The following is a 14,854-nucleotide window of genomic DNA, read 5'->3' as shown; positions in this document are numbered from 1 at the left end:
TTTCTAACTTTTAAAAGTAATGAACCAGAGGGTTTTTTTTTTTTTTTTAATTCTGTAAAGCTTTATTTTCCCCAAGTCTGGACAACATTTTTGAAATTCTAATTTTTGTTGGATGTGGGCAATAATGATCAACTCAAAAAATTGAGTTACTAGAAATAGAGAAAAAAACTTGGTTTTAAGAACTTGTAGTAACTAGAAATTAAGTGAATGGAAAACATTGAAAAAGGATGTCATAATTGAGTGAAGGATAAATTATTTTTTTAAAAAATAGTTTATCCATTGCTAAGACATCTGTGTGTAAACCAGTTAATGCTTGTCCAGGTGATATCAAACTTAAATGCTTCTACAAATGTATCCATGTATATTTGGTTTTGATTTTTCTTGTTTGCCTTTTAGATCTGGTGCTCCTTCTCCGTTAAGTAAGGTAAGTTGGCTGTTTGTTTTGTTTTGACCATTTTAGGAATTTTTGAGTGTACAGTTCAGTGGCATTACATACATTCATTTTGTTGTACAACCATCACTATTGTCCATTTCCGGAACTTTGTCATCAAAACTGGAACTCTGCACCCTTTCAACACTAATTCCACATGCTTCTCCTCAGCCCCAGGCAACCACCATTCTACTTTATGACTCCATGAATTTGACTACTCTAGTTACCTCAAATAAGTGGAATCATACAGTGTCTGGACTTTTTTGACTGGCTTATTTTACTTAATGTAATATCTTGGGGAATTTATTTTTGCTGTAGCATATGTCAGAATTTCCTTCCTTTTTAAGTCTGAATAATATTCCATTGTATGGGGGTGCTTGGGTGGCTCAGTCGCTTAAGCCTCTGCCTTTGGTGCAACTCATGATTCCAGGGTCCTGGGATCGAGTCCCACACTGGGCTCCTTGCTCAGCGGGGAGTCTATTGCTCCCTCTCACTTTGCCCCTCCCCATCTCTCTCTCTCCCTCTCTCTCTCAGTCTCAAATAAATAGATAAAATCTTTAAAAGAAAAACATTCCATTGTATGTATACATACATTTACTTCTTCCATCCGTCAGTTGGCCACTTGGGTTGTCTTCACCTTTTGGCTGTTGTAAATAATGCTGTTGTGTGAACATTGGTATATAAATACCTGTTTGAGTTCCTGCTTTCAGTTTTTCAGGTATCTACTCAAAAGTGGGATTTCTGGGTCTTATGGTAATTTTATTTTTAATTATTTGAGGAACGGAAAGGTAAACTTTGTGTATTCTACTTTATATTAGTTTCTCTATCTAGTCTAGTATAGCAATGTCTACATAGTCCTCTATTTAGACTAAGTTTTTTTTTTAAGTAGGAGAAATTTTCATACATTTATATTACAACTGAAAACAAACTAGTTACAAAGAACATACATATTCTAAATCCCAGCCCTGTGAGATAGAACACATAATTTTATATGTGTTTGAGTGATAAAGAAGTCAGTTGTGGTTGAGTGTCTTTCTGCAAGCTTGCCTTTTAGACACTCCACTTTCATAATTTTAATAACTCTTTCTCCTCCCTCTTTTTTTAATCATACTAAAGGACAGGATTGGATTATGGTTATCAGTGACAATAGTACTTATTTCCCTAGATCTGTAGCTCACATTTGCCATCATATTTTTCAGACAAAAATGTAATAAATGTGCTCTTTCCTCTATGATAAATTTCCATTCTGTGTTTGCTGTTATTACAGACATGAAGGATGTCATTATGACGGTTCTGGTGGTTCCCAGATACCCTGTACTGTGTCAGTATCTGGCTGGCTGCCTAAAATTCCCTCCAGCAGCTCAAGCCAACAAAAACCTTCCTGATGATTCTAATGTAAAACCGGGTTTAAAGTCATTATATCTACATGAAAAATTCCAATGTACGACTGCAGAATAGAGTGTGGTAAAAATTAATGGCATCATTGGGGATGGTCTGTTTCTACATTTTGGCCAAATCAAATTTTATTGACATTTTCTTTTTGTAATAACAGGATTCTTCTGGTTCTCTTTCCTAGCTCTCTCATTTCTTCAGGGCTTATTGTTACAGAGCAGTTTTTAGTGAGCCTTTGAAGACCTTCATTTTACATTTATGTTGGTAACTTCATTGTTGGTTTTAAGTTCTCAGTGGTATCTTCATAAACATTACTTTCTAAGCTTATTTACATGTATTGGTTTGAAAAAACCCACAGATTTCTTTTAGAGAGTTGTCAGTGTACACAGTGGAGAACATACAAATTAAATTTGTTTGGTCCTTTCTATTCCCTAGATGATCTTTCATATTCCATTCAAAAATTTGGAATTTTTGGTAAAGAGAAAGGCTTGAGTAGACATTTCCTGAGCAGCAGTATCCATACTGCTCATGAGTTGCTAAATGCTTAACATTTGTACATCTATTGAATTTTGACTTCTTGGTTCTTGGACAAGGAGATACTAGACAAATACTACTTAAGTCTGAAAACCCCTCACTATAATCTCCTCAGTCCTTTTTCTTAATTTATACTTTTTGAAACTTTAAGTTTGGTCTCTTTGAAATTAGGTGTCTCTTTTTTTTTTTTTTAAGATTTTATTTATTTATTTGACGACAGAGATCACAAGTAGGCAGAGAGGCGGGCAGAAAGAGAGGAGGAAGCAGGTTCTCCACTGAGCAGAGAGCCCGATGTGGGGCTCAATCCCAGGACCCTGGGATCATGACCTGAGCCAAAGGCAGAGGCTTTAACCCACTGAGCCACCCAGGTGCCCCTAGGTGTCTCTTTATAGCAGTATTTGATAGCCTTTGGTTGGTCTTAGTCTTCATGTTTTCTTGCTGTTTATCACATTTTCATTCACAGTAAGTATCAGTGGACTAGTTTGAGATGCCCCTTTAATCTTTCTCTTGTAAATACATGGAGAATTAAATATACCACATAAAGGGAAATGGAATTAGAATAGTTACCTCAACAAAAATCTTAATTTTTAATATATTAACTGACTATTAAGTTCTCTTTTAAAAAATAAACCAGTACAGGACAATAAATGTTAGATTTTATTTCAGTTTTTAAATTTTATCTATGTTGTATTAGTGATAGAATATAGTCATGATACCCTTAAACTGTCAGTAACCTGAGTCTTATTTATAAATTGTTCTCTGCCATCTGTGAACTATTTCGAAAGTTTGATTTCCAGAACTTAAAGACACTTGAGAAGATGTTATGTGAATTCTGGTTAGGATGCAAAGGAAAAAGAATGGCCTTGGTTTTATAGTGGTTATTCCGATTGGTAATTGTCTTCATTTTTAGCAGCTGATAAGATCTTTCCTGCTAATTTTATGTTTAGGAAATAACAGTTTGCCTTGATGTAAATTACATAAGTGGAAGTCATTGCAATGTTAAGCCAAATATTTTAAACATAATTTTATATAACTTGCATTTAACTTTTAAAATTTGAAAACTGTGTTGTCCAATATTGATTATTTATTATAGTTCTCCATTTCAAATTTTCTTGAGTATTTTTCCTCCCACAAGGAGTTACCAAAAAATGGCTGCAAATGTCAGAGGTCTGCAAAGTGGCGGTCCTGTTGCTGTGTCCTTTAGATTCGCATTTGACTAGAGTGTGTTGTGCATCTTCACTTTCAGTCTTCTCCAGCCACAACTGTTACGTCTCCTAATTCTACACCAGCTAAAACTATTGATACATCCCCACCGGTTGATTTATTTGCAACTGCGTCTGCGGCTGTCCCTGTCAGGTTAGTTAATGAGTATGCACTGAGCTGTTTATTAGTATTTTGATTAGCCTTTTGTTTTATTTTTTATGTACTGAACCCAGATATTTTCACAAAATGAAAGCTAGTCCTAATAGCATATGCTAGTTTGGGCTATATTTAGGTTCACATTTTCTATAGTTCCCTAGACCTGTATTCTCAAAGCATCAGAAAGACCTAAGCTGTAGAAATGATCTTCTTGCTCCCACATTTAAGAAAGGAGGTAGAAGAATGGTACACACACTTCAGAGTCTTCTGAAGTTGTGAAGATGTGGAAAATGATTTCAGAATTTAGCTTCTTGTATGAAATTCAAAGAGTGTCTTAAGGCACTTTAAAAAAAAAAACCAAAAAGAAAAAAAAAACAAAGAAAAACTTTGCAGCTCTAGGCCCATTAGCTGGTGCCTATGAGGAACTCTTGACACTGGTGATAGGAAGGGAACATGGGGATCTTCCTAATCAGCTTTTATAGCACCTAAAGGCCAGAAGAGTAGTGAGAAAGTGGAGACACTGTGTGTTGGGTAAAATCTCAGGGCTGCCTCAGATGAAACCCCAACTCAAAGTGGTTTCCTCAGATAATAATTTTAGGTCACCTTTTGTTTGGTCCTTTTGTCTTGAGAGGATGTATCTGTGACTGATTATGAATGCCCTGTATTTGGAGACCTGAATTTTGAACTGAGCAATAAATCCATGTCGTACCCATATTAACTATGTGTGTTACCCTTACTTGCTTAATTCTGCTTTTTGTAATCACAAATTTGATAAACCAAGTCCTTTTTGCCTCTATACTAAGATAAATTGTTTCTTCTAAAGCTTTGATTCAGGTCTTAATCATGTTTCCCTATCCTGGCTCTTAGACCGTTGTGTTTATGAAAAGGAAATCAAAACTGAGCTGTTGCAGGTGGTTTGAAATTTAAAAAAAAAATGGATTTTTTAAGATCTAATTTACCTTTAGAAAGGAAAAGCTGAAATTGCTATTTATGAAGAAAAGTGGGGAATCTGGCATCCCGGTGGCTTGGTACATGGTCTGGTAACCTGCAGGTCAGTGTTTCAAACCTGAATGAAACGCCTGGGGCCATATTAAAATAAAGATTCTTATATAGAAGATAGGAATAAACCCAAAATTCTGTACTTCTAACAGTGTCTCAGGATGTTACTAGTTTGAAGACCACACTTTGAATAGCAGAGCTCTAGGCTCCTCCTTGGAACTTCTGTAGATGGAGGAGCTTTGAAAAACACAGCCCTATCTGAATGAGAATAAAAAATACAGAAGTATTTTAGGTGAGTCCTCTTTTAGGCAAACTTGATATATTATAGTTTAACTTAGAAAAAAAAAGGTTTATTAGTGATTATTCATTTTAGTATTCTTTGCTTTATAAATAAAATCTTAAGGCAAGAATTTTTTTCCATACAAAATTTTTAGAAAATAGAGAAAAGGGAAAGATTACCCCTAAATCTCTTACTCTAATACCTTTAATATTTGGAATATGCTTCCTTTTATCACAGTCCTCCTAACCAGCACTTCAGCTGCTGCTCAGTGGACATTAACATATTTATTAAAATAATTAACATATTTTATTTTTTTAAAAAACCCTTAATTTGAGGAATTTTGGTTTTCCCCCTTAATTTCTGGCTTATTTGTTGAGTGGCCCAGTGCTTGAAGAATGGTTTACCTATGTTATTGTGTAGAGAACAGAAGTTGGCAAACTATGGCCTATGGGTGAAACTAGCCCACTGTCTGTTTTTATAAATAAAGTTTTATTGGAACAAAGTCACGTTCATTTGTTCATATTTCATGCTATACTGGCAGAGTCAAATAGTGATAGATGATCTAGCCCACAAACCCAAAATATTTAGCTTCTGGCCCTTTACACAGTAGTTTGCCAACCCTTGGGGTAGAAGAACATATGCTATACTTTCCAAAATATTATTCTCTTACTGGATTTAAAGTATCCAAAATCTTTAATGCTTTCGGCATCAGTCTTCATTTAAAAACACCTCTACATTATAAAATTCTAAAATCTGATTTTGAAATTGTATTGTCCTTTCAGCACTTCTAAACCATCTAGTGATCTCCTGGACCTCCAGCCAGACTTTTCTTCTGGAGGGGCAGCAGCAGCTGCAGCACCAGCGCCACCCCCACCTTCTGGAGGAGCCACCGCATGGGGAGGTGAGTGAAACGTGACAGCCATGCTATTTTTCTATTCAGTTGTTTTTATTCAGGCTGTTGTTGTTATACTTACCTTCTGGTTATCCAAAATGTTGCTGGAAACTTGGAGAGAAAATGCTAAGAATGGCACCTATTGGTTTAAGTATATACTGAGAGAGAGACAGACACTCTCTCTGTAGTAGTCATATAGTTTTTATTTTAAGAGTTGAAATGAGGGCAGTATTTTTCTTTGTTATTCTAAAATTCTGATTATTTTTAACAATTGGTCTCTAGAGAGAGTCAGGCATTAGAGGATTAGAGGATTAGGTGTTCCTGTGAACTTCCGAGATTACTCAAAGGCAGCACCTCTAATTTGATTTGTTCAGGTGTAGCCTCCTTCCTGGATTCCTTTACACCTAAATTGGTTTTAATTCATATTGTATTTGACTTCAAGCAGTTGAAATCTGGTATATAGTCTTGTTTGTGCTGGAAAAGATCCATACTCAACTAACTGAAAAGAATCACTTTTCTAAGTGCTTGATCACCATTTTTATTCATGGATCTTGAAAAAATTAAAATTTTATAAGCATTTGATTAAAAAGAAAGTTAAATAATAATATAAAAATAAGTTAATTGTTTTCAATGCTACACTGAGTTGGTTTTAAATACTTTGCCCTATTGTACCAAAATATCAAAATAAAATTTTTTTAACTTTAAAAATGACTAATACAACTATAGAAACAACACAGAGGGAACAATATAAGCAAGGTGGTAGAATAGGAGGTACCCCATCATAGCTCCCCATAGCAAAAATAATTTTGGCAGCGATTCATGGACAAAGTGCCTTTTGGGGAGCTTTGGGAACCAGGTAGGAGGTTGTAAAACCCCAATGGAACCTAAGATCAAGGAAGGTTGTTTTGAGAAGGCAGGCCTACATCCAGATGGGAGACTCACCAACCTTGGCCCTAGCTACAGATCTAGAAATACCACCATGCCCCTATGGATGCATTTATAGTCCTGTTTGGCCTTGGTCCTGCCATCAGCAACATTTTCCAAGGGACCCAGAAAGAGCCATGTTTGCCCTTGCCTTAGGTAACAGGTCTGCTGACCTTGGTCTTAGCTGTGAATTCTGAAATGGCCTATGACCCAGCTCCAGCCTTTCTCAGTCATGGTCTGGGAACAGTCAGTCCTGCCTGCCCAGGAATCCAGCAACAGACTCCCCTGTCCCTGCCTCCAGAGGCAATCCCACTGACCTTGGTCCTAACTATGGACTTTAAAGTAGCCCTCTGACTTGGTCTCAGCTCCATTCAGCTATGGTCCAGGACGAGACCTGCCTACCCAGCGACCCAGTGAGAGCCACACCTATCCATGCACTTGCTAACCAGCCCACCATCTGTGGCCTCAGAGGCAGACCCTGAAATGGACTCTTATCTCAGTTCTAGCCCTTCTCACCAAGGTCCTGAAGGTCCTCCCAGGAATGAGGCATACCCAAACCCATCCAAGCTCCTGGCAAGAGGCCCGCCAACCGTGGGCATCACAGCATTTCCAGCAGGTAGCCACATGACCCAGCTACAACCCCACTCAGTTGTGATTCTGTTATAATACTCTGGGCAGTGTCATTAGTGCAGAGCAGGTGAAGGTCTTTACCTGCCAAAATGAGTCTTTAAAGACTGGAAGAGCTGCTTACTTCTTCAAAGGCACAGACACCAACACAAGACTACATGGATTACAAAAAATCATGGAAACAAACATGACACCACCAAAGGAAGCTCATAATACTCTAATAACTGACACCAAAGATATGGAGATCTATAAATTCCCTGACAAAGAATTCAGCATAGTCATCTTAATGAAGCTCAGTGAGATGCAAGAGAACAGAAATAGACAACAAAACATAGTCAAGAAAACAGTACATGAACAAAATGAGAAGTTTAATAGAAAGATAGAGGCCATTAGAAAGAACTAAACAGAAATCTAGAGCTGCAGAATATAATGACTCAACTGAAAAACTCAATAGAGAGCTTCAACAGCAAACTTAATCAGACAGAATAAAGTATCAGCAAACTCAACGATAGATCATTAGAAGATGCTAATTAGGGGAACAAAATGGGAAAAGAATGAAGAAAGCACATGGGACCTGTGGTTGCTATCAAATGAATGAATATATGCATCAAGGGAATCCCAGAAGGAGAAGACAGAAAAAGAGGAACAGAAAGCTTATTTAAAGAAATAATGACTGAACATTTCCGAAATGGATAGACATGGATATGGACATTCATATTTGTGATATTCAAAAGTCCCCAAGCAAGATAATCCAAAGAAGGCACAGTATAACCAAATTGACAAAAGTCAAAGACAAAAAGAAAATCTTGAGAACAGCAAGAGTAAAGCCATTTGTCATATAGAAAAGAACCCTGATAAGGCTATCAGCACATTTCTCAGCAGAAACCTTGCCTGCCATGACTAAGTAGGATGATACACTCAAAGCATGGAAAGGAAAAATAAAAACTTCAACCAAGAGTACTGTACCCACCAAAGTTGTCCTTCAGAAATGAAAAAATGAAGACTTCCCTCCACAAATAAAAGCTAAGGAAGTTCATCACCACTAGCCATGCCTCATAAGAAATGTTAAAGGAGTTCTTCAAATTAAAACAAAAGCCTATTAAGTACCAACATGAAAACATATGGAAGAATAAAGCTCACTGGTAAAGGTAAGTATAAGGTCAAATTCAGAATACTCTAATACTGTGGTGGTAGTAGGCAAATCACTTTTAACTCTAGTATAAAAGTTAAAAGAATTCAAAATAACTAAAGCTACCATAATTTGTTAATATAAACACAATGTGTAAAAGTTGTGATATCAGTACATAAAATGTCAGGGGTGGGGAAGAAGACTAAGAGTGTGAACTTTTGGTATATGGTTAAAGTTCTTAGCTTAAAATGTACTGTTAAAACTATAAGCTATTTCCTACAAGACTCATGATAAACACACACAAAAAAAACACCTCTACTAGATACTCAAAAGATAAAGAGAAAGGAATCAAAGCATACCACTAAGGAAGATCAACAAGTCACAAAAGAAGACTGAGAGAGGAAGAAAGGAAGAGAGGAAGTACAGAATGGTCAGAAAACAGTAAACAAAATGGCAATAATAAGTCCTTACTCATAGTAATTACTTTAAATGTAAATACATTAAGTTCCCCACATAAAAAGACACAGAGTGGTTCAACGAATATTTTAAACAGAAACACAAGATCCAATAATATGCTGCCTCTGACACTCATTTTAACTTTCAGGACACACATAGGTAAAGTGAAGGGATAGAAAAAAGATATTCCATGCAAATGATAATCAAAAGAGAGCAATATTGGCTATACTTTTATCAGACAAAATAGATTTTTGGTCAAAAAACTATCCAAGACACAGAGAAGATCACTATATTATATAATGATAAAAAGATCAACCCATCAAGATGATATAACAATTATAAATACACACACACACACACACACACACACACACAAAACATTGGAACACCTAAATATATAAAATAAATATTAAGAGAACTAAGGGGAGAAATAGCCACACAATAACAGTAGAGGATCTTTTTATGCCACTTTCAACAATGGATAGATAATCCAGGCAGAAAATCAATAAGGAAACAGAGGACTTGATAACTTTATTCCAAAAGGGTTCAACTGACATATACAGAACATTCCACTCAACACAGAAGAGTAAACATTTTTCTCAAGCACATACAGTACACTCTCCAGGATAGATTGTAAGTTAGGGCACTAAACAAATCTTAGCAAGTTAAAGAAGATTGAAGTCCTATGAAGTATCATTTCCAATCTCAGTGGTATGAAACTAGAAATTAGTAACAAAGGGAAAATTGGAACATTCACAAATATGTGGAGATTAAACAACATATTCCTGACCAACTAATGGGTCAAAGAAAAAATTGAAATGAAATAAGAAAGTATCTTGAAACAAATGAAAATGGCATCATCTGAGTGGCTCAGTCGGTTAAGCATCTGCCTTTGGGGTCCTGGACTCGAGCCCTGCATCAGCCTCCCTGTTCTGTGGGGAAGACTGCTTCTCTATCTCCCTCTGCCTGCCGTTCCCCCTGCTTGTGCACTCGCTTGCTCTCTCTCTCTCTCTCTCCCCCACAATAAAGAGATAAAATCATAAAAAAAAGAAACAGATGAAAATGAAAAAATAACATACCAAAACCTATAAGATGCTGCAAAGCAGCTCTAAGAGGAAAGTTTATAGTGGTAAATGCCTACATTAAGAAGAAAGATCTCAAATACGCAAGCTAGCTTTATACCTCAAGGAACTAGAAAAAGAACAAACTAATCCCAACATTAACAGAAGGAAAGAAATAATAAAGATTAGACCAGAAATAAATGAAGTAGAAACTAGATAGACAATAGAAAAGATCAGTGAAACTAAGAATTGGCTTTTTTTAAAAAACAAAATGACAAACCTTTAGCTAGACTAAACAAGAAAAAAGGAGCAAAAACTCAAAATTATAAATGAAAGAGGAAATATTACACATGATATATAAAAGTTCAAAAGGCCTTAAGAGACTACTATGAATGATTATATGCCATCATATCAATAATCCAGAAAAATGACTAAATACCTAGATACATAGGACTGACTGAGATAGAACCATGAAGAAATAGAAAATCTGAACAGACCCGTAATGAGTAAGGAAATTGAAACATGAATCAAAAACTCCCAACAAAGAAAAATCTGACCAGATAGCTTCACAAATGAATTCTACCCAACATTTAAACAAGAATTAATGCCAGTCCTTCTCTAATTCTTCCAAAACATTGAAAAGGAGGAAACACTTCCAAACTCATTTTTGAGGCCTGTAATACCCTCAGACCAAAGTTAGAAAAGGAAATTACAGGCCAATAACCTTGATGAGCAAAAATGCAAAAATGCTTTACAAAATATTAGCAAACCAAATTCCATAATATATTATAAGGATCATACGCCATAATCAAGTTGGATTTATCCCTGGATATAAGGATGATTCAATATATACAAATCAGTAAATATGATATATGGTATTACAGAATGAAGGATAAAAATTGTATGATCTCAGTGTGCCTGGGTGCCTCTGTTGATTAAGCCTCCAACTCTTGACCTTAGCTTAGGTCTTGATCTCAGGGTTGTGAGTTCAAGCCCCTTGTTGGGCTCCACACTGGGCATGGAGTCTCCTTTAAAAAAAAAAAATCATATGATCTCAATAATCTTATGACCTCAATAGATGCGGAAAAAGCACCAACAGATTTTAACATCCCTTTTTGATAAAAATTCTTGACAATTATAAGTAGAGGGAATGTACCTCAATGTTATAAAGGCCATATATGATCAGCTCACAGCTAACAACAGACTCAATGGTGAAAAGCTGAAACCTTTTTCTCTTAAGATTAGGGACAAGGATGTCCCTCTCCACTTCTATTCAACATAGTACTGGAAGTCTTAGCAAGAGAAATTAGACAAGAAAAAGAAATTAAAGCATCCAAACAGGAAAGGAAGAAGCAAAATTGTCTCTGCAGATGACATACTCTTGTATGTATAAAACCCTGAAGACTCTACCAAAAAGCTGTTAGAATAAATAAATTCAGTAAAGTTGCAAGATACACACTCAACATACAAAAATAAATTGCATTTCTATACATTAGCAACAAATTATCTGAAAAAGTGAGGAAAACAATTTCATTTACAGTGGCATCAAAAGGATATAGGAGTTAATTTATCAAGGACATGAAAGATCTGTACACTGAACTATTAAACATTGATGAGAGAAATTGAAAACACAAAAGTGGTGTTTCTGTATTCCTGTATTCATGGATTGGAAAAGTTAATACTGTCAAAATGTCCATATTACTTAAAGTAATCTATACATTCAGTGAAATACCTAGAAAACCTGTAATGACATTTTCCCTTAAATAGAAAAATAAGCCTGTCATTTGTACAAACCACAAAAGACCCCAAGCAGTCAAAGCAATCTTAAGAAGAACAAAACTGAGGACTTCAAATTGCCTGATTTCAAAGTATAGTACAAAGCTATAGTAATCATAATAGTATGATACTGAAATGAAAACAGACACCTTGACCAACAGAACAAAACAGAGAGCACAAAAATAAATCCACATATACACAGTCAACTAACTTTTGACAAGAACACCAACAATACACAACAGGGAAAGGATAGTATCTTTAATAAATGGTGTTGGAAAAACTGGATATCCACATGCACAAGAATAATATTGGAAACTTATACCATACACAAAAATGAACTTTAAATGGATTAAAGACTCCAGTATAATACCTGAAGCCATAAGAAAACAGAAAAATCTTTTTAGATGCTGGTCTTAGCAATGAGTTTTTTGCATATGACACTAAAGCATAGGCAACAAAAGTAAAAATAAGCAGTAGGACTATGTCAAACTAAAAAACTTCTGTACAGCAAAAGAAACAATAAAATGAAAATGTAGTGTACAGAGTGGGAGAAAATGTTTGCAAACCAAGTACCTAATATGGAGTTAATATTCAAAATATGTAAGGACTCAACTCAATAGCAGAAAACCAAACAACTTGATTTAAAAATGGGCAGAGGACCTGAATAGACATTTTTCCAAAGAAAACATACAGATGGCCAATAAATACATAGAAAGGTGTTAAGTATCACTAATCAGGGAAATGCAAATCAAACCCATATCATATCTCCCCATACCTGCTGGAATGACTATACCAAAAAGATAAGAGATAACAAGTACTGATGAGGGTATGGAGGAAAGGGAACTCTCTACACTGTTGGTGGGAGTGTATATTGGTACAGCTATTATGGAAAACAGTATAGATAGTCCTCAGAAAATTAAAAATAGAACTACCACATGATTTACTAATTTTACTTCTAATGGATACACACACATACACACACACACGAACACACGTATCAAAGAGATAGCTACCCTCCCATATTCACTGAAGCTTTATACACAATAGCCAAGATATGGAAATAACCTAAATGTCTGTTGTTGGACAAATAGAGAAGGAAAATGTGTTATATATCAATTCAATGAAATATTATTCAGCCCTAAAAATAAGGAAATCTTCCCATTTGCAAAAGCATGGATGTGAATGTGGAAGACATTATGCTAAGGGAATAAGCCAGACACAGAAAGACAAATATGTAGATCTCACTTGTGTGTGGAATCCGAAAAAGCCAAATTCTCAGAGTAGAATGGTGGTTGGCAGAGGATGGAGAGTAAGGCACAGGATGGAGAGACATTTATCAAAGGGTAGGAATGGTCAGTTGTGAGATGAATAAGTTCTGGTGATCTAATGTACAGCTGATGACTATAGTTGGTAATACTATTGTATACTCGAAATTTGCTGAAAGTAAAGTTTAAGTATTCTCACCACAAAAATAAAGGTAGTAACTAGTAACCGTGCAAGATGATGGATGTGTTAGGTTGATTGTACTAATCATTTCACAAAGTATATGTATGTCAAATCATCACATTGTACACCTCGAATATATACATCAGTAAAACTATGGTGTGGGGGAAAAACAGCACAGGTGAAAGACATTAACTCACTGATGAGGAAATCAGTAAGATGAAAATGATGGTTCAGAGAACATTTTTTTAACATTTTATTTATTTATTAGAGAGCCAGCGGGCACAAGCTGGGGAGAGTGGCGGAGTGAGAGGGAGAAGCTGACTCCCCACTGAGCAGGGAGCCCAATGCAGGGCTCGATCCCAGAACCCTGGGATCATGACCTGAGCCGAAGGCAGATGCTTAACCGACTGAGCCACCCAGGTGTCCAGTTCAGAGAACATTTTGAGGAACTTGGTATTTACCCATGTTTGAAAAGGAATGTAAGAATAACTTTAAGTACATTAAGTATAAAATTAGTTAATGTCCAATGGGGCAAAAAAGATGAAATCTTGAAGTTATCTTCTCCCAGACAGAATATTACTTCAATCACTAGTAGACAAGTTCTGTAACTTTTAATATATCATTTTAGAATCAGAATACTTAATTAACGTTTAAATTGCAAAGTCAAATAAAGTTACATTCCCATAGATAATTAAATAATCCTTAGGTGAGCTTGCTAAACAATGTGTCAGGATGACATCAGAATACATGCTATAATCTCTTGATTTTATTTGCAAGTTATTTGGCAACAAAATAAATGACAGATAACCAGTCTTACAATATATCTATCTGTAGGATACATACCAGTCCTACAATGCTAATTATAAATATGAGCATTTTAAATATTGGTGTTTTCCACTTTAAATATTTAAATCTCTTATGTTAAAATGTTCAACTCCTAAGCTTATAGCTATCAATTTTTTAAAATAAAATTGCTCTTTCAACTTTACTTAACTTTATTAAATTTCAGTTGTTAAAAGGAAAATATTGCTGCTCAGATTTTATAAGTGCAGTGTTCTGGCTCTCAGACTTTCATTCTGAGCTTCATCTTTCAGAAATATTTGATTATTTCAATTTACTAAGAATGTATTTTCATTACCACAGTGTTCTATAACAATTGTGCTTTCTAGTTCATTTAAAATGCTTCGAATCCATATCTTTAAACCACACATTTTTGGTCATAAATTCATATTAGTGACTTTCAGAGAACTTTTATAATTTAAAATTTAGTGTTAATTTATAATTTGTGGGGTTATACAAAATTTTTCCAGTTTTACATGAATGTATTGTCTTTAATTCTGTGAACTATTTAAAAATCAGTATACATACTGTAATTTTTAGAACTTATCAAACATTTAATGATTTACTTAGAACTTTAATAAACAGTGAAACTGTAAACCGTCTCTTTTCACCTTATTCTCTGGCCTGAAATTGAAGAGTAATTATTCTTCTTTTCTTTTCTTTGTTTTTTTTTTTAATTTTGCACTAGATGAATGCCAAGTGAAAAGAT

General features: G+C 35.2%; 1 protein-coding gene across 16 annotated transcripts in view; it reads left to right on the top strand.

Annotated features, from left to right (window-relative positions):
- SNAP91 (synaptosome associated protein 91) overlaps positions 1 to 14,854 on the top strand; it is a 153,490-nt gene that overhangs the window by 82,258 nt on the left and 56,378 nt on the right. For all 16 annotated transcript variants that reach the window (XM_047733217.1, XM_047733213.1, XM_047733215.1 and 13 more), the window contains 3 exons: positions 397 to 424; positions 3,603 to 3,712; positions 5,777 to 5,895. In XM_047733217.1, the coding sequence (XP_047589173.1) occupies positions 397 to 424; positions 3,603 to 3,712; positions 5,777 to 5,895 (257 nt within the window). The remainder of the gene's footprint in view (positions 1 to 396; positions 425 to 3,602; positions 3,713 to 5,776; positions 5,896 to 14,854) is intronic.

This window comes from Lutra lutra, chromosome 6, assembly GCF_902655055.1.
Source record: "Lutra lutra chromosome 6, mLutLut1.2, whole genome shotgun sequence".
Lineage (NCBI taxonomy): Eukaryota > Metazoa > Chordata > Mammalia > Carnivora > Mustelidae > Lutra > Lutra lutra.
Note: the sequence above shows the minus strand (reverse complement) of the source record. Positions and strands in the feature narration are given on the sequence as shown.